Genomic DNA, 18443 nt, shown 5'->3' on the forward strand with positions numbered 1-18443 from the left:
CCCCGAATCCATGTACGTTAAAGGGGGTGTTGTTTGTATAGTAAGGGTGAGGCCATAACCAATCAAAATAAGGCGCACCTTCAAAACCCCACAAAATCCTTATGCAGTCTCCATCCTTTGCTCGCCGCTTGCCGCCTTGCCCACTTTGCCCTCTCTCGCTCTCCAAGCCCTGCTCTGTCTTCGTCTCTTGCCCTAGTTTTATGTATTACTGCAAGCCATTTTAACAGCCATTTTTGTTTGGTTTCCCACCTTTTTCTGCTTCCTATTTTGATTCTTGTTGTTTTCAAGGATGGGGAAGAAGAGGGGGAATCCTCTTCCATTGCTACCTCCTGAGGTTGAAGAGGATGAAATCGAGGTTTCAGATGAAGATTTACAGTTTGTAAAGGAAAACAGATATTACGCTGGATTTCTCAGTAAATTGGACACGAAATCAATTACAAAGTAAGTAAATTTATATTCTGGGATGATTTTTTTGTAATCTCGGAGGCCTTTATAGTTTTTGTGGTATTACATTCTCATTGTACTATGATTTCCTTAAGTTTTTTTTTCATTTCGTGAAATTATTTTCTGGTTCAAATTGAATGTTATGTGATCATATTTCTTAGTACAACTAATTATGGGGTAAGTAAATTATCGTTTATTGTGTTTTACTTGCAACTCTTGGATTTCCTATCAATATTTTGGTATCACGTCATGATTTATTGGGAATTTTCATATTTTTGTTACATTTGTTTTCTTGTTGTTTGGTAAGTTGCTTTCTTTTTTATATTCATTGCCTTTCCTTTATTTGTTCTTGCATCATAAAAAAGATTATAACTTTGAGATCAGTGACTGAGTAATTAAGAGTTCTTAATGATATATTGATTTCAAGATAATTTTTAGTAGAAATTCTGTCGTAAAGTTTGTAATAATATTGTCATTCATGAGTTTCCTGTGATGTTACAAAAATGATCTTATCTTTTCATGAATGGGGAAAGCACCTCAAACTCTTCCAAGGTATGCAAAATCTCTCTCTCTCGTATGTGTGGCATATGCTCTTGATAATGGCTAGAGTAGATAAATTTTTATCGATACTTTCTTTGTGATAAATTCTCTAAATGTGCCTTATATTATATGGAATTTCATAGGAAGTCCACACATTATGAACAATTGTTGGAAATATTTCTCAATCATTTTGAAGAGTTACTTATATGTACGTGACGACACTTGCAGCATTCTTATTATTCTTTCGAAAGAATGCAACATTGACAATTGTAGTACTGGCCTTTGTTTTTAAGTCATTTGGCCAACGGTGCTGAAGTGCCAAAGACTAGTTTTATAGCCATAATTGAAATAATTGAGAAGTTGTACATTAAAATTGGTCATGTTATGACCTTCCAATCATTTCTTCAAATTTCCGAAGTAGTCTATTCAGATAAGTTCATTCCCATGTATTTTAAAGTATGCTAAAAATTTCCTCTTTCTGTTTTTTGTTGTCCTGTAAAAAATCATTGTGAATTTATGAATGATCATTTTGACGTTTTCTGAATCATGAATATATTTGTATCATTTTGACCTGGAGTGGGTGATATGTGTAAATAATAATGGAAGTTTTCTTTTTCTCTGTAGTTTAAAATATAAAATTTGACTGCAATTTTAAACTATTGTACAGACATGTTGTTCGCCTTGCTGATGGGAAAAAGGAAGATGCTCTAGAATCGTTTTATGAGAAACGGAAGAAAAAAGCGTTTATTGAGAATAATGAAGGGAATGCTCTTCAATTGGATCCTGTGGATGCCCTCCCTGTAAAGACACTAGACGGAAAGTTGTATTATAGAACCTGTGAGTTCATGATTTAAGTCTTGGATTTACTTGTTACTATTACCGTTACTCTCTCTCTCTCGAAACTTTTCTTTGGTAGCTATTTTATTCACCTGGATTCTGATCAGAGATTCATCAGAAAGCCATCTCTGTCCATATATTCCTGTGCACTTGTTTAACTCTCCTAGGCATTTCCATCTACTTGCAAAACTTATTGCCTTTTGTTTATTAAAAATCTGGGTAAAGTCAAAGTAATTTATAAGTGCTGAAGTTCCCTCCATTATTCTTTTCTTTTCCCTCTATTTTATCATGTTATGTTTCTCAATTATAAACATGAATGCATACTATGATAAATAGTTTTCTTTGTGGGATAGTTTCCCATCTCCTTGCAACCAATTAGTGCGAACCTGCTCCTCTCGTGATACTTAAAAAAGGCAAGGGCCTGTTTGGATATACTTGTTATCACTAATAATTCACTATTTCAAAAAAATTAACCTTGATAATGAATTATCTATTGTTTGTTTGTGTCCATCATAAAGTTATCTGAGACAAATTTAGGCAGTTTAAGATATAAGTTTTTACTTTAGAAGAGTTAATTCTACTTTATTCAAAGTTGTTTGCTGAAAATCCCAATTTTTTAGCCAGAAAGAGCTAAAATTAACTGGAGATTGCTTAAAAAATTTAATAATTAATTAAAATTATATATAATACAAGACTAAAATTATATATAATACAAGATGCATGCCAAATAACTAACATAATAATACTGTTCAGAGTATATTAATTATAGATAGGATAATCCATTCAAAATAAAATTAATTGTTCATCTAAACGTGCCTTGAATCTTTCACTATGGTTAATTGTTGAATAAAGAATTTGTGTTTGCTAATTCTTATTTGTTAGATAGAGAGATCTCTTATGCTTTGGTTGGGTTCTATAATGATTCTTTTTTATATTACCTTAAAATATTAGGATAAAATAAATGTAAGTTGGAAAGCCATTAAAGTTATCCTTTTTCTTCCTCCACTTCTTCTTCTTCTTCTTCTTTTGCCTTTTAAGAATTTATTTTCTCCTTTTGTTTCTTAAGGGAATGTGATGTAGGAGAAATTTGAAAAACAGTAAAAGAACATAATTCAAGCCAAATAGAAGCAATAACTTGGAGAAATCTAGGTTTTCCTCCTCACCCCAAGCCAGGGTTCCAAAGGCCTAAGCTTTTATTTCTTTTTCAATTCTAAAAATAATGTGAAATGACCCCCTCAAGGCTCTATATACCTCTTATTAATTATAATTTAATTTTAAAAGTTTAAATTCCATTGGGACATTGATTATGAATCAAATTTTCTAGGCGGGGCACTTCCAATTTGCCCCTCCTTTCATAGTTATGTGGTATTTAAGAAAGCCACTTATCATTTGGCATGGACCTATGGATTTACTGGTATAAAAGATCAGTATGCTTCTTCAAGAGCAAAATATGCATTTGCTCCCTCAGGCAAAACCCTAGCTAGAAGTTCTAGGGTCCCAAATTTTGTGGACTTGACCTAGTCAACTAAGCGACCAACTTAGAAAAGGAAGAAAAACTTCAACATGCACTTTGGGACTTTATGTAAAAGTCTTGCCCTCGGATTGAACATAGACTATTTAAATCTTGAACACGCACTTTGGAATTTCAACACTCACTTTGTAGATTTTTTTTTCTTTTCGCATTGGGTATGTCACATCCCCAAAGTTTGAGATCTGAAAAATGCTCCTAGTAAGGGTTTTACACAAGGGAGAAAATGTACATTTTGGTCCTGCACGAGTATTCTAATTTTCCAATATTGTGAAAACATGAAGCTCTCAAAGAGCTGAACAAGTCCCTAATTTTGGTAGGAGGAGCAAGTTAAAGTGCGCATCCTAGATCCAACTCATGATTAGTGTGATTTGGTTGAAATTTATCTATGGCCATGTACACTATACTTCCTCAGGAAGATGGTTTATTTCTACTCCTTCGGTCGAAAGACCCACTTAGAAGGATTTTTTTCAATCTGAAATTTTGGAAACCACTTAATAATTACTAGATATTGTTCTCAGAAAAAAAAAAATTGAATTTTGAGTTTTCTAATATTTAGATCTTACCCCTAAAATTGGATGGTCTCTATTCAATCTTGAGACATTATTTTTTCAAGTGCATAGAGGATACAATCAGAAATTTTTTTTATTGACATTAATATATGGGTTGAAGAGGTTACATCATTTGGATTCATAAAATTAATTCTAGGTGAGGTTTTACCCGAGGGAGTATATGCGCATTCTACTCCAGCACGCATTCTACTCCTGCTGGAGTAGAATATCTTTTGGTTTTATCTATTTGGGTGCTTTTTCATAAATTTCCCCAAAGAAACTTTACTGATGGCGGCTGCATTACAAATTGCTTAACTAATGGGCTCACTTTCTGATGCAGCCTCTGTGGATGTCACTAAGCCTCAAACTGGTCTGCAAGAAGACAACACCAAAACAAATGATCAAAATGTTGATAATGATGAGAACAAAATCAAGCCAACAAAAGCTGAACGAAGGGAGAAGCTGAAGAAAATTAAGAAGATAGCAAAGAAACAAGTGGAGGAGGAAAATAAGATAGATGAAGTACAGAGGGACCTGAAATCTGAAGTCCTGGTATATGTCTCACATCATTTTGTAGTTTTGAATTCTTATCACGATTCTGCAGAAAAATGTCATTCTTCATCAATAAAAAATTGCGAAAGTGATCAAGCTCCATAACATCAAGAGCTACCATGAGCTGATAAATATAAATAGGCCTCCTAGATCATTAATAAATGTTGACTTTGACTGGGTTGGCTTGGTAGTACCTTGAACTGTTGCCCTCTGTATTGGATTGGTCAGATAAAAAGTCCGAGTACAGGTTAGGTAGCTCCTAGTCTCTTGACTTGAACTGACTTTACGAAATCACCACATAACTTATTAGCCTACCACTGAGCAAGCATTCATTTTTTTGTATTTGTGGTATTGATCGAGTATTAGTACCTGCTCCTAGTTAGATTTCATGTCAGGCATTTTTCCAAATGCGTTCTTAAAAAAATAAGGCATTCTTTTTCACTTAAGATGATTTGATACTGATGTACATGTTGGATTCTGATTATTAGTCTGCACTTCAACATTATGTTTATCATACCTCCGTTCTCTGTTACACACTATTCTGGCATGATGGGTGATTTCTGTATTTTGGGTTGGCAATACTGGGGTTTAGGACCTAAGGTTTACGGATTATGCACTTGGAAATCCATTAGCCAAGATGGAGTCTCTACAATCTACATGTCTGCAATTACTAAGTATGATTGAATAGGAAGGGTGGTGAATCCTATAATTATCCGCTGTTCCTTACATGCAATTATCTCTCGCTCTCGCTCTCTCTCTCTTCCCCTCCCCCCTCTTCTTTTTTTTGGTTTTCTATTATTTATAACCGCATAGTGATCATCTGTTCATCATGCTCAATTATCTTATTCTATATATTTTTATCATGCTTTTTGTTGGCCATAAACTTCACTAAAATAGGAAAAGGTGAAACAAGAACTTTCAGCAGAAGAACTCTTTCTTCAAAAGAAGGGTAAAATTGCAGAGATCGGAATGGGGCTTCTTGCTGATCCAGAGAATAATATTGCATCCTTGAAAGAGCTCGTACAGACATGCAATGATACAGATCACAATGTAGCAAAACTGGGCCTGCTGTCACTGTTGGCTCTTTTCAAAGACATAATCCCTGGGTATTTTTTTCTTCATGTCTGCTTTATTCTTTTGGAATGAGGAATGGTGTTTTAGTCTTTTTGAATAAGGAATGCTGGATTATGAGAATTGTTTTCTTGTGTGAAGAGACAATATCCTTTCTCTGGAAGCTACTGACTTTGGCTTCACAATTTTGTTTGTTGTGAATGGAAACAGCTACCGGATTCGGCTTCCTACTGACAAGGAACTGCAGATGAAGGTTTCAAAGGAAGTAAAAAAGATGCGTGACTATGAGTCTATGCTTCTGAACTCATATAAGGTATGCAGGTGCTCTTGGAAATGGTATTTGAACGTGAAGTATTTCTGATCAGTGTTCAGAAAATGGCCGACCGGGCTTGCTACTCCCCCAAGTTGGCTTGGATTGGGGGCCTTGTGAGTTTGGAGGTAAAACCTTGCCAACTCACGGAGTTGGAGATTTATAAAGAAAATAATGTTGTATTTGTTTAGAAATACCCAGTCCGACTTGGGCAAGTCCCAAGTTACCTGCAAATACAAAGAAATAATCTTTTCTTCTCCTTCTATTGATAACCAAATAAATGACATTCAATAAAATGAAAAAAAAAAAGAAAAATCATACAGAATGGAAAGTGATGAATTGATTGACTCTTATCACTCTTAGGTTTGCAAGCTGATCAGCAACTTCTTGTCTACAAATGATATCCTCATGAATGCATTAACCTATTTTGTGGATGTCACAGAGAGTCACTGTGGAAGGCATTCGCCCATTATTGTCCACCAGTGCACCTTGTATGTAATGCTCTCTATCACCAGGCACTAAAAGTTGTCTCCTATAGATGCAGAAACGTGTCCATCGCAAGAGTTGTAGCGCTCTAGAGTCAAGTTATTTCACCTTGACCCATGTAAAGTAGAACTTTCCAACTTTGCCTTGGCACACCCTGTTGCTTCTGGCAGTGGGATTTATTCTTGTATAAAATACTTTCTACTCAAATTCCTTGTCATTTTTTAATTTATTCAGAGGATAAAAAATTCATTCCTCAAGTTTTTAAGGCCCTTTTTTTTTCTTTTTTTTTTTGCCCTTTTTCATAAAAGCCAAATCTTTGCAGTAGAGACCTTGTACTTGAGAAGCACTCTTGCTCCTTAATCCATTTAATTTCTTATGTGAAGTCATGTCCTTCTTTGCATACATTTCTTAGTTATTTCCAACTTCCCTCAACACGGCTTCATTTCTTTGCAACTAGTTCTGTGATTTTGTAAAAGTATTTCTAGTTTTCAAAAATGAACTACTCCAGTAGTAAGATGTGGGTGCCCACAAGGAAGGAGTAAGTGGTGATGGGTGGGCAGAGTAATCCTAGCCTTCATCTTGCTTTAACATTAGAACACATACACAAGTGGGGCATGCGCAACTGTCTGTGCCATGGCCCAACTTTGTTTTGAAGAGGATTCCTTTTCAATTTGTTTGATATTTGATGAAAAGAAGTTCACCAAGAAAAAGATGAAACTGCAACACATATAGGACATTTAGTGATTGCAGATTTACCTGATTACTCTTGCATGTGTCTTGAGTACATAACCATCCCAAGTATGTGCCTTGATATCTCCACAATTTGCACAAAAGATACATGTAGAAAGGGACCGATATACACATCCCTATCTATTATTTCATTCACTCAATTCGATGTTCGTAACTTGGGCCTGGCTGAAATATCCCTTTAATGAGCAGATATGCAAAGTTTGTTATGGTGAACAAGTGGCAGTGATTTACTTTTTATTCTGTTTGAGTGTTAGTTTGTTTGAATAGTTCTGAAACTCATTTTTGGCATTATATGCCTTTAACGATCATAACGTGGATTATATGGCTCTTCGCTTGATTGGGCCTCATTCATGTCTCTTTACTCAAAAGTCTTGTTCTTTGAGGATTTTTGTTTTATTTGCTATTTTTGTCATAGTGACTAAACTCTCTTTTTTTTTTTAATTCAATAGGCATATCTGCAGAAGCTTGTGGCCTTTGGAAAACAACCTTTCTTTCAACAAGTGGCTGTTCGTTGTATATGTAATTTGCTAGAGGCTGTTCCCCACTTCAATTATCGCGAGAATTTACTTGCAGAGACTGTTAAAAACACTAGCTCCTCTGATGATGTCATAAGGTTTTCCCCTCATACCACATTAATTGCGTCTTTTATGTACAACAAACTTTCATGCATATAGTTAAAGGATCTTTATTACTTTCGGATCGGAACTTTAGAGCTTTGTGAACATCTTTGGGATGCATCAAGCTAAACTAAGGATTGACTTGTTCTTCAGTGGGGAGAAATGTTCTCATGGTGTTCTTTATGTAATGTTTGTAAGAGATATACCATTACTTCTAGCAGGTTAGTGTTGATATTGTTGTAATATTGGTGATTTGTTTTGACATTTCATTATGCAACTCTTCTCATACATCATCATCATCATCATCATCATCATCATCATCATCCGAGCCTTATCCCAACTCTTATCATGCAACTTTTCTCATAGAACTATAGAAAAAATAAGTTAAACCTATTCGTGCCCTCCGTCATACAAGAGTACATGCCAATTGTCTAGGGATTGTCTGGTCAAGCTTAAATTTAGGAGAACTGTTAACAGCTTTAAAAAAAAAAAAACTATAGAAAAAATAAGTATCTTTTAGCTATACAACTATAGAAAGTTTTTTTTAATCAATTGTATGCGTTCTTGTTAGAGCGAAAGGAAAAAACCTCCACATGATCATTGTTAATCTAGAGAAAGCTTATGATAGAGTATCTCGAGAGTTGATTTGGTGGGTATTGAAAAAGAAAGGAGTCTTCAAACAGTACATCCACTTGGTAAGAGATATGCATGAGGGAGTGCTAACTAGTATACGAATAACTAGTAGAGAGACGAGTGAGTTTTCAGTGACAATAGGTCTACATCAGGGGTCAACATTGAGCCCATACCTCTCTGTCTTAGTTATGGACGACTTAACTAGGCCACCTACAAGATCAGGTACCGTGGTGCATGTTGTTGACCAACGACATAGTTTTGATCAATGAACGAAATGACGTCAACACAAAGTTAGAATTTTGGAAGGATGCCCTATAATCTAAATGTTCTAAAATTAGCCGGACTAAGACAGAGTATATAGAATGCAAGTTTAGTGATAATAGGAGTAGAGACTTGGAAGTAGTTAAGATTGATGGCCAAAAATAACAAAGGAGCGTACTTTTGATATCTTGGGTCGATAATTTAGAAAAATTGAGAGATTGAGCAAGATGCCGCACATAGAATTAGAGCTGGGTGGGTGAAGTGGACATGTGCAACTGGAGTTTTATGCGATCGTTGCATACCAATGACGTTGAAGGGAAAGTTCTATAAGATAGTTGTGCGACCAACTTTGCTTTATGGAGTGGAATGTTGGGTGGTCAAGAAACAACATACCCATAGGCTGAGTGTAGTTGAGATGAGGATGTTAAGATAGATGGGTGGCAAGACAAAAGTGGATAGAATTCCAAATGAATACATTTGGGAGAATTTAGGTGTGGCACCAATAGACGATAAGACAAGAGAAAGTAGACTTAAGTGGGTTAGCCATGTATTGTGTAGACCCAGTACAACATTTGTTAGGAGGTGCGAGTTAGTTCAAGTGGAAGGCTAAAAAAAGGCAAGGGGTAGGCTTGAAAGGACCAAGTTGGAAGTAGTGAGAAAAGATATGGGGACTTATGGCCTGACTAAGGGTGTAGCCTTAATAGAGCAGAATAGCGGAGCAAGATTCGTATAACCGACCCCGATTAGTTGGGAAAAAGCTATGATGATGATGATGAATTGTATGCATGCTTGCTGTTCACTGAAGTTTGATTGGTGATTTTTGTTAATTCTTATTTCTCTTTGATGTTGTATAAGATTTTGTTTGGTTGTTTTTTGGTGTTTCAATTGAAGTTCAGGCTTGATTGATCATCTCCTTTTATTTTTTGTTGTTATTATTAATAGATATCAGATCTTTGGAAGGCTTCTGTGGCTGATTTGGTTTTATTGTCTGCTCGATGCTTGTTTTGTGGTTTTGTTTCATACATTCAGAAAGGGTGTTCAATTGCATACAATGACTCTTCAAGTGTTTCGTGGGTGCTTTGAATAAATCTTTTCATTGCTCTCATTTTCTTTGAGCTTTGTCTCTGTTCATAGTAAGTTTCTGACATATCAAAATCAACCTGATAGCTTTCAACCGTGGAGCCGTCTCCTGAGTCTTTTTGGCCGGCTCTGGGTAACTCCTGCTTCCCTATCGGCCCTCTTAAATCACTCCATGGCCCAAAGCGGGAATGCTATTGTGGAAGGCTTCCATCCCTGCAACAATATGGGTTATATGGACTGAAAGAAACTCGAGATTTTTCCGAGGATCCAAATGCGAAGCTTCGGCTCTATTTCCTAAAATCACAGCCCTGGTCATTTTCTTGGCTTCTTACCACAAGGCCGTCAAAGGCATCCCGGCTTTGTCCTTCCTACACCATTGGGAAGATGTTCTCCACGCCCACTACCGTCAGATATCTAGATCTAGTTTCTGGTCTCCTCCTCCTGCAGCCCTCATAAAACTAAATTTTGACAGGTGTTCCCTTGGAAACCCCAGGCCGGTAGGAGTGGGTGGGGTCTTCCGAGACTATCACGGTAATATCTTGGCCTCCTTCTCCAAATTTATTGGCCATGTGGACTCCGAGCCAGCTGAGTACATGGCACTTCTCACTGGTCTCAAGATGATCAACCCCCTGTGGGATCAACCACTAATAGTTGAAGGAGATGCCCAAAACATTATTTCGTGGGCCGCAGGCTTAACTCCTTCTCCGTGGTACCTCTCTTCGATTTATGATGAAATTATGCACTCTTGCAGGGATACAACCGTCATACCTGGAGGGAATCAAACGCCCTGGCGGACCAACTTGCTAAAGATGGCGCATTGTCAAGTTCCATGGGTGCTTGAGAAAGTTTTTTGGGTCTCGCTAGACTTTTTGCCCTTCTGCCTATGGACTTTTTTGGACCTTCTTGTTACTTGGGTTTCCTATGTTTTTGTATGATCTCTGTATTGGGCGACAGTTATAAGCCCCTACCCATTTTTTGTACAGGGCTCCTCTTTGTGGGGTAGCTTATTTTTTGGCCGAGAGGCCCAGTCTATGGGTTCTCTCGATGAACTCTTGTAGATCCTTTACTTTTCTTCAATACAACAGGTAACAACATAAAAAAAAAAAACCTGATCATGGTTATATCTCCAAACTTTGTTAGGATTTTTGGTGTTAATCAAGGTCATCTAGTCTATAGAATCAGATACAGTTAGCATGGTTTTCCTGGTAATTGAAGTCCAACCCTCCTTTTTTTGATAAACCCTCTTTGATTCTGGTAGTGTGTTTGTGCCCTTGTAGCATAGATTTTTTCTGGGTTTTCCCACCCAGCAACCACCTTTGCTATGGGTGATAATTGCTGTGTATGTCTTCACCTTATGTAGTCATCAGTTTATTAGATCTCCTACCTCCATCGCCTTATTCTACCATTTGCAGCTTCCATCCGCGAGTCACTTCCATAGGGTTTTGGTCATTGTTCAGTTCTGTCATGGCAGCTTGTCTCCACCTGCTACCATGGTCATATTTCCTTTGATGCATGAAATTTTCCTATTCCTCTTTGCACTCTTTTGGTCTTCCCTGTTGCATTTCTCTGTGTCTTCAAATGCTTTTCTTGGGATTGATAATAACAGCTTCATCTTATTGTAGTATACTCTTCAGGATCTTCTGCAGTGTTGTGAAATGTGAAACATGTGCCTTGTTGTCAAGGTGTATTTCTAAAGAATTCCCTTGCTATGGTTTTTCAACTTGGTGGAGTCGAACCTTGTCTATGACTTAGTATCTTGGATCTCTTCCCTCGTGGTCATGGGTTAAGGGCCTTCTCTATTTCCTGAATTTCCATTAGGAATTGTAATTTGTAAGCACTCATTTGACCCAGAATGCTACTAAATATACTTGTTTATTGAGATAGTTCTTTGATTCCTCATGCCCTTATCTTTTTGTTTCATTTTTTTTTTGCCCCCACCAATCTCTTATGGATATGTTTTATATTTTTTCTGTCTCCTGTTCATGTTTGAGGCTTCTGTATTTTTATATCACAGTGTCATTTTAAGATGTGGATTGTGCACATTAGATCATGTCATTCTCAAATGTGTACTTAACGTGTTTCCTAGCGACGCTGATTAAGCAAGATTAGTATCCATTGTTAGTTTGCATAATAAGTTTTTGATACCTGAAATCATTGTATGTGAAGATTTTTCATTGTATGTGAAGATTTTATGTTGTTTGGAGGAGCTGGTTCTGGACAATGTTGCTTATTGTAGACAATGTCGCTTATTGTACATTCTGTACGAGAGGATGAACTGCATTTTTATGAGTTCCTATCCTTTGTACTAGTTGCTTGTATTGAATTATTTGGATTTGTCTAATAGTCTGGCTTTTATTATGATAGGAAACTTTCTTGTTCAGCTATAAAGTCACTTTTTATGAATGAGGGAAAACATGGTGGTGAAGCAACAGTGGAGGCTGTACAGTTGATTGCAGATCACGTGAAGATTCATAATTGCCAGCTTCATCCTGATTGTATTGAGGTTGTTGTGCATAACTATTATCTTCTTGTTTTTATGCCTGGCTCGTCATTCTCAGTTTCAGACTGCCATATTCTTTTGTGTGCCCATTGTGCAAGTGAATGTCATAAGGTTTTGATTTTACAACTGATGCACTTTGGGTGCCATGTCATATGGTTATAACATTTGTTCTTCATCTTTTAAATAGTTCTTGTTCGTTTATTTTTTGTTTGTTCTCCCAAGGGAGACTATTTACTGGGTGCTGTTATTGACCCACTTGTCAGGTTTTCTTGGCCTTGTCATTTGATGAGGATCTTGCGAAGTCTACATCTGAAAATGGCAAGGAAAAAGTTAAACCTAAGAAAAAGGGGAAACACACGCCTGCTGTTCCAAATCAATTGGCAAAAGATGACAAGAAGTTGAGCAAGAAGGAATTGGCTGCAAAAACAAGAGTGGAGGTTCTTCCTTTCTAACCCATCTATCAATATGCAAAATGAAATAAAATATTGCTTATATAGTTACTGACATAATATGATGAGCAGCCTATGCACAACTAACCTTTTCTTCTTGAGTTGTTAACTTCTAAGGCATTCTCTTTGGAGAAGGTTAATACTTATTTTAAGGCAGTTTTCGACTACCTTTTCTTCTGGAGTTATTCACCTCTGAGGTGTTCTGTTTTGTGAAGGTTAACACCGATTTTAAGGCAGTCTCATTTGCCCCTGATGCATCTGAACGCAAAAAATTGCAAACGCAAACACTTGCTGCTGTATTTGAGACATATTTCCGAATTCTGAAGCAGAGCATAGAGTCAACAGCTGGGTACGTTTTAGTGTCTTCTTGACACATCCCCACACACCCACACAAACACATACACACTATATTATGAAGAGGGCATTCTGAGGGGCATGTGTCAGACTTTATACTTAAATGAACCCACTTAAATATGTTAATTTCAATACTATCATTGGAGTTTTTACAAGAGGAAAAATAGGCTACTGAGATTTTACATCCAATCCAAATCAGGAATGTCAGATTTTGGATATTTATTTCAAAAAATTAGTATTAATAAGTTAAGGATTAATCTTCATTATGGAGAGAGAGAGTGTGGTTTGACAGTTTTAACTATTGCAGGATTAAGATAGGCAGTGGAACTAAATTACGCCCGTTATTGATTCCATGCTTGAAGGGATTGGGAAAATTCTCTCATTTAATCAGTGTGGATTTTATGGGTGATCTTCTGAATAAACTCAAAAGACTTGCCAGTGGAAGGAACCTCTCTACAGAAAACTGTAGAACTGTTTCTGAACGCATCCAGTGCTGCATAGTGGCATTCAAAGTGATGAGGAACAACCTTGATTCCTTAATTATAGATCTCCAGGAGTTCTTTATCCACCTCTACAATCTATTGCTTGAGTGCAAACCCAACAGGTCTGATCCTTTTGCCTTCATCTTGATTGCTGAGTTTTATATGATGATGATACATGCCCTCTCCCTTCCTCCCTCTATCTCTGTCTATCTCTCTCTCTCTCTCTCTTCAATGTCTTCTGCTGCCACTTCTTGGCTCACTGATCAGGGATGCCCTATGTACTTATTCCAATCATTGGCCCCATTTTGAACATATTTACAGAGAAGACGAAGGAGAGTTATTGGCTGAAGCTCTGAAAACCATGTTATGTGAGGGGCGACAACATGATATGCAGCGGGCTGCCGCATTTATTAAACGCTTGGCAACATTTTCTTTGTGCTATGGACCTGCAGAGGCTATGGCAGGTGCTTTCTTTTCTATTGGTTTCATTGTATTATACTTTCTTCAAATCCATGGATCCTTCCAGTACCATTTGGATTTTCCTTTAATCATGAATCATGTTGCTTGGGTGTTATTGCTATTCCTTAGGATTTCATTTCTGTATATCACATCTATTTTGTCACATACTGATATATCACATTTACTTAAAGAGAAACCTCACATCTATCTTGTTATAAAGCATCATGTTATGAAACATCACATCTATCTTTTTTTTCTTTTTTTTTGAGAATGTTCACATCTATCTTGTTATCACCAAACTATGATATTTCCTTCTTTTGTGGATAATGCTATTTTTCTTTTTTTTTTCCAAACAAGAGTAAAACATACATCATGTTGGGGCGACCTTAATAAATATTGAACTTCTCATTTCTAATGAATAACATGCAACAAACTTATGTGCATCTAAGACTGTTTATGGTGAATTTGGGTTAAAGTTGAAATTTATGCTAATACAATATACATTTCATGATATATGGGGTTTTGTTGTTTCACTTCTTGTTGTGGCTATCAAATGAATATACAGGCATGTGTTTTTGCAGCTTTGGTTACCATGAAGCACCTACTCCAGAAGAACAGCAAGTGCAGAAATCTTCTTGAAAATGATGGAGGCGGTGGCTCTCTCTCTTGTTCAGTTGCTGTAGGTTCACTTTCTTCCATATATTTCTTAAATTGGTGTTTTTTTCTTTTGGGAAAGCCTAGAATTCTTGTCACGAATAAAAAACAAAAAAAAAGGCAAAAAGGAAAAAAGAAAAAGAAAAAGAAAGCGTAGCATTGTCATCTTGTGTTTGGGAGCCATTATCCTACAAGTAGCGCATTGTCTGAACATTCTCAACTAAAGGCCATGGAGATGAAGTGATGAACCACGGGTTTTGAGATGGACATTCACCTGGAGCTATGGTGATGTCAATGCCCTGAAAACACTTTAATGATTGTGTGTTTCTAGATCATGTTTGGATCCACATATTAGACAATGACAGAGCGGACATAGACGCACTGGTTGTTATCAGCCATTACCACAGATTTCTGCAGAGAAAACAAAACTCACTGTTAACAGGTGCAAATATTAGAAACCTGTTTTTCTGCAACTTGCATTTAAGTCCTCAATTCTGACAAATGCAAGTCCAAACTGGAACTAGTGTGTACTGTCGAAGCCCTGAAATCGGTCTTATCATAGTAATTAAAAAGGTTTGCCTATTCTAGTTTAACATCAAAGCCCTGAAAGAAATCTAAACATTCTCCTATTTTTGTGTCATGTCAAAGTTAGGAATCTCCTTGCAGCAATTAACGAAGATTCTTTTCTTTTAGTGTAATGTTGTAGAGCACACCTCTCAAAAAGTGCCGCAACCAGATCATATGTGCTTAGACTACCTGTAGTTACGGCTTTAGTCATCACCTATTCCTCCAAAATAGGAATGAAAGGAACAGTGTTTGAATTAACCTCTAAACCTTATGTACGAATTTAAGAGCACAAGGTTCTACTTAGAAATTGTAGACCATCAGCATGACTGGGAAGGTGATAATTACATATCTTTCTAGTATCATAACATGCCTCAAAACGTGCCGTGGTCATACGCACTTCTGCCAGCTGTAATTAGGGCTTTAGGTATCAACCATTCCTCCAAGTTACAAATGAAAGGAGTTCTGTTTGAATTAAACTCTAAACCTTATGTAAGAATTTTAAGAAAACAAGAGTTCATCTAGAAATTGTGGACCACAAGCACAATTAGGAAAGAGAAATACCTTTCCAGTATTGTCCTTTCCTGATCTACTTGTAGCGGTGGAGGTACAGATCTCTATAAAGGGGTGGCAATTTTTTGCAGATTTCCAAAATTTTAGGTTTTTCATATGAAGTCCTAAGAATTTTGAGAAAAATTAGAAAAGGAAAAAAATGTTAAAAAAGTAAAAACCAAACAAGGTAGAAAAAAATAAGTACATTTTAAAATATTTTCATATATTTAGTTCTATGGATTTATGAATTTATTCATGTATTTACATCTAAAGTTGTAGATACGTTTTCTTCAATAAAATTGCAAACGACCACCTTGATCCATCTATTGTTCTTTGCACAGAAATATCATCCTGATGCCACAGATCCAAACCTTAGTGGAGCACTTTCATCAGTGTTATGGGAACTAAGCTTACTAAGCAAGCATTATCATCCCGCGGTCTCAGCCATGGCTTCAAGCATCGCAAACATGGGCACTGGCCATAACCAGATGTTTCTCTCCATTATTTCCCCTGGTCAAGCCTTCTCAGAGTACTCAATTGCCCGGGAATCCTTCAAATTATCGATTAAACCCCCTGCTTCCATTTGCAAGAGGAAGAAGGTTATGGATTCCCAACAGAGGAAGAAGGTTCTGGAATCTTCTGCTGACCCACATTGGAATGATCAGGAACATGAGGACTTGGTTCGAAAGAGATTTTCTGATCACTTTAAAGTGTTTCGAAATATCTTGGAGAATGAGAGACTGAGAAGGGAACTGAATCTCACTATGTCATCCATACATTTGTATGAGGAATATAGGAGAGAGAAGAAGAAGAAGAAGAGGCGATGCTTGGACAAAGTCTAATGTTCGTGGTCTGGTAAGATTTGTCCTTGTTGGGATATTTAAGCCTTTCCTTTTTAAATGGATTATTTGTTGTTAATTAGAAACTTGGTCCTGTAGCATTGGAAACTTGGTCCTTTCGCATTGGAAAAGCCAAGTTAGAGAAAAGTTAAAGAAAAATGAGATGAGGCTGATTATATTGACCAATGTACCAGGACGGCTTGGCTGAGTTACTCCGCTCGGTCGAGTTGCTCGGCCTCGTCCTATGGGCGAGGCAAGTTTCGCCGAATGTGCTGTGTACTCCCATTCTTATATTATTTATATATATTAACATGTTGATTATAAGTAAAAAATGATCAAATGGCTTTGGTGTAGTACACTCTTTTATTTACCATTGTGGTGGGGGTTCGAGCCCCCCCAAGAAACATTGTCCCCATTTTTTAGACTGTCTTTTTTTCAAGGAGTTAAAAAACCGGAGTGAAAAAAAGTATTCGCCAGAATTAAGCCCAAGACCTCTCATAAAGAGGCATACCAAGGGCGGCCTAACTAACCAATATGCCATTTGATATTAGATATGAGAAAGAGGGAGGTTATATCTCTCTCTCTCTCTCTCTCTCACACACACACACATTTGTATTTATTTCTATTTATTGTTTAACTCGGGCTAGACTCGGGCGAGTTGCTGGATTCACCTGAGTTACTCGACTTGGCCAAGGTCTGAGTACCTTGCTGAGTCCTTTTTCTGTACACTGATATTGACTATGACTTGGGGGCAAGAAAACATACCTTATAAATGATGAAATTGTGAAGAGGGGATTGTTTGTAGGAAGTTAAGGATTTGACTGCCAACCTTAAAAAATAAAGAACTAGGATATTGGTGTAATTAAGGGTGTCTTATTGTTATTATTATTATTATTGCTCTTATTATTATTACTGTTAAATTCTTGCTGATGTTGTTGTAGTAGTGTTTTGTTGTTATTGTTATTGTTTTTGTTTTTATTATTGTTATTGTTGTTGTTTTTTTTACTGTTGTTCTTACTACTACTGCGACTACCACTACTACTATTACTATTTTGTTGGTCAGGATTCAAACATTGGATTATAGCCTTTATTTCTTATACATAGTTTTCCAGTAAATAGCTTCTAAATATTTGAAGAAAATAGAATATAGATAGTATGCAATTGCCCTACTGGATCTCTAGATACGATAATTGCCATAACTGCAGAAGAATGCTTTGCATTTCCACACAAAAACAATAAAAAATAAAAATCCAGACAAGTACTCATTGGAGCGTATTTCAGGTTTCAGGTGTGATTTCCATGGAGGCGCCTGTGATGGAATGTTTGATGTATGCATGTGAGAGATATGCATACATGTGCATGGATGGTATCATACATTTTTTAAGGCAATGCACCCGTGTGCCTGGAGTTATGGTGGATGTATACCGTTCCACATGCGTGCCGAAGCTGAATCAAAAGATCAGGAAGGAAGAAAGCTTCATATGCGAAAGCTTTTTAAGCTGGAATTTCACTTGCCCACCACTCAGTTTTGATATTGTTGGTATTGATTGTGTTTGCAAGTTCTATTTTCTAATTTTTCTCAATTTTGTAGTATCCAATGTAAGTTTATTTTCCTCATGGCATCACACAGAATCTCTCTCAATTATCCCAGTGTTGAGGTTTTTCATTCTTGCTAAATTTTTTGAATGGATATGCTTTATTGGACTCTAAAAATAGTGTATATTGTAACAAATTATTTAAACCGTCTATATAGCCTTAAAAATAAGCGTTCACTGATCTGCAAGCGGATCTGTACATTTTTTTAGTTCAAATTTTATTATCGTTGTTGGAAATTGATTTTAGAACTATCGTGGAGATTTTCGTTGTTGAAAGTGCTTTCCACACGAGGATTCAAGGTGAGGCTTTATTTTGTTTTCATAAAGCTTAGTCC

At 36.7% G+C, this 18443-nt stretch overlaps 1 protein-coding gene across 5 annotated transcripts; it reads left to right on the top strand.

Annotated features, from left to right (window-relative positions):
• The first annotated feature begins 4 nt into the window (after positions 1-4).
• LOC18443066 (binding protein) lies at positions 5-18226 on the top strand. Of its 5 annotated transcripts, none has more exons than XM_088857531.1 (14): positions 5-441; positions 1652-1821; positions 4241-4452; positions 5350-5558; positions 5734-5836; positions 7519-7682; positions 12025-12166; positions 12424-12597; positions 12825-12958; positions 13271-13567; positions 13767-13909; positions 14486-14583; positions 16016-16529; positions 17795-18226. In XM_088857531.1, the coding sequence occupies exons 1-13, from the start codon at positions 290-292 to the stop codon at positions 16514-16516; spliced, it is 2499 nt and encodes an 832-aa protein (XP_088713657.1). In that variant the 5' UTR covers positions 5-289; the 3' UTR covers positions 16517-16529; positions 17795-18226. The 5 variants fall into 5 exon arrangements, with proteins under 5 accessions (XP_088713657.1, XP_088713658.1, XP_006853329.1 ...); XM_088857532.1 differs by having other exon boundaries at positions 17802-18226; XM_006853267.4 differs by having other exon boundaries at positions 12025-12163.
• The last annotated feature ends 217 nt before the right edge of the window (positions 18227-18443 follow it).

This window comes from Amborella trichopoda, chromosome 2, assembly GCF_054954075.1.
Source record: "Amborella trichopoda isolate Santa Cruz 75 chromosome 2, AtrichopodaSantaCruz75HAP2 v2.0, whole genome shotgun sequence".
Lineage (NCBI taxonomy): Eukaryota > Viridiplantae > Streptophyta > Magnoliopsida > Amborellales > Amborellaceae > Amborella > Amborella trichopoda.

What these genes read in the sequence shown, in the direction of transcription:
- LOC18443066 (XM_088857531.1), top strand. Translation starts at nt 290, where the DNA reads ATGGGGAAGAAGAGGGGGAATCCTCTTCCATTGCTACCTCCTGAGGTT. An exon ending in AGCATAGAGTCAACAGCTGG is followed by an intron (nt 12,959 to 13,270) that starts GTACGTTTTAGT and finishes TAACTATTGCAG; the next exon opens with GATTAAGATAGGCAGTGGAA. An exon ending in CTCTCTCTTGTTCAGTTGCT is followed by an intron (nt 14,584 to 16,015) that starts GTAGGTTCACTT and finishes TTCTTTGCACAG; the next exon opens with AAATATCATCCTGATGCCAC.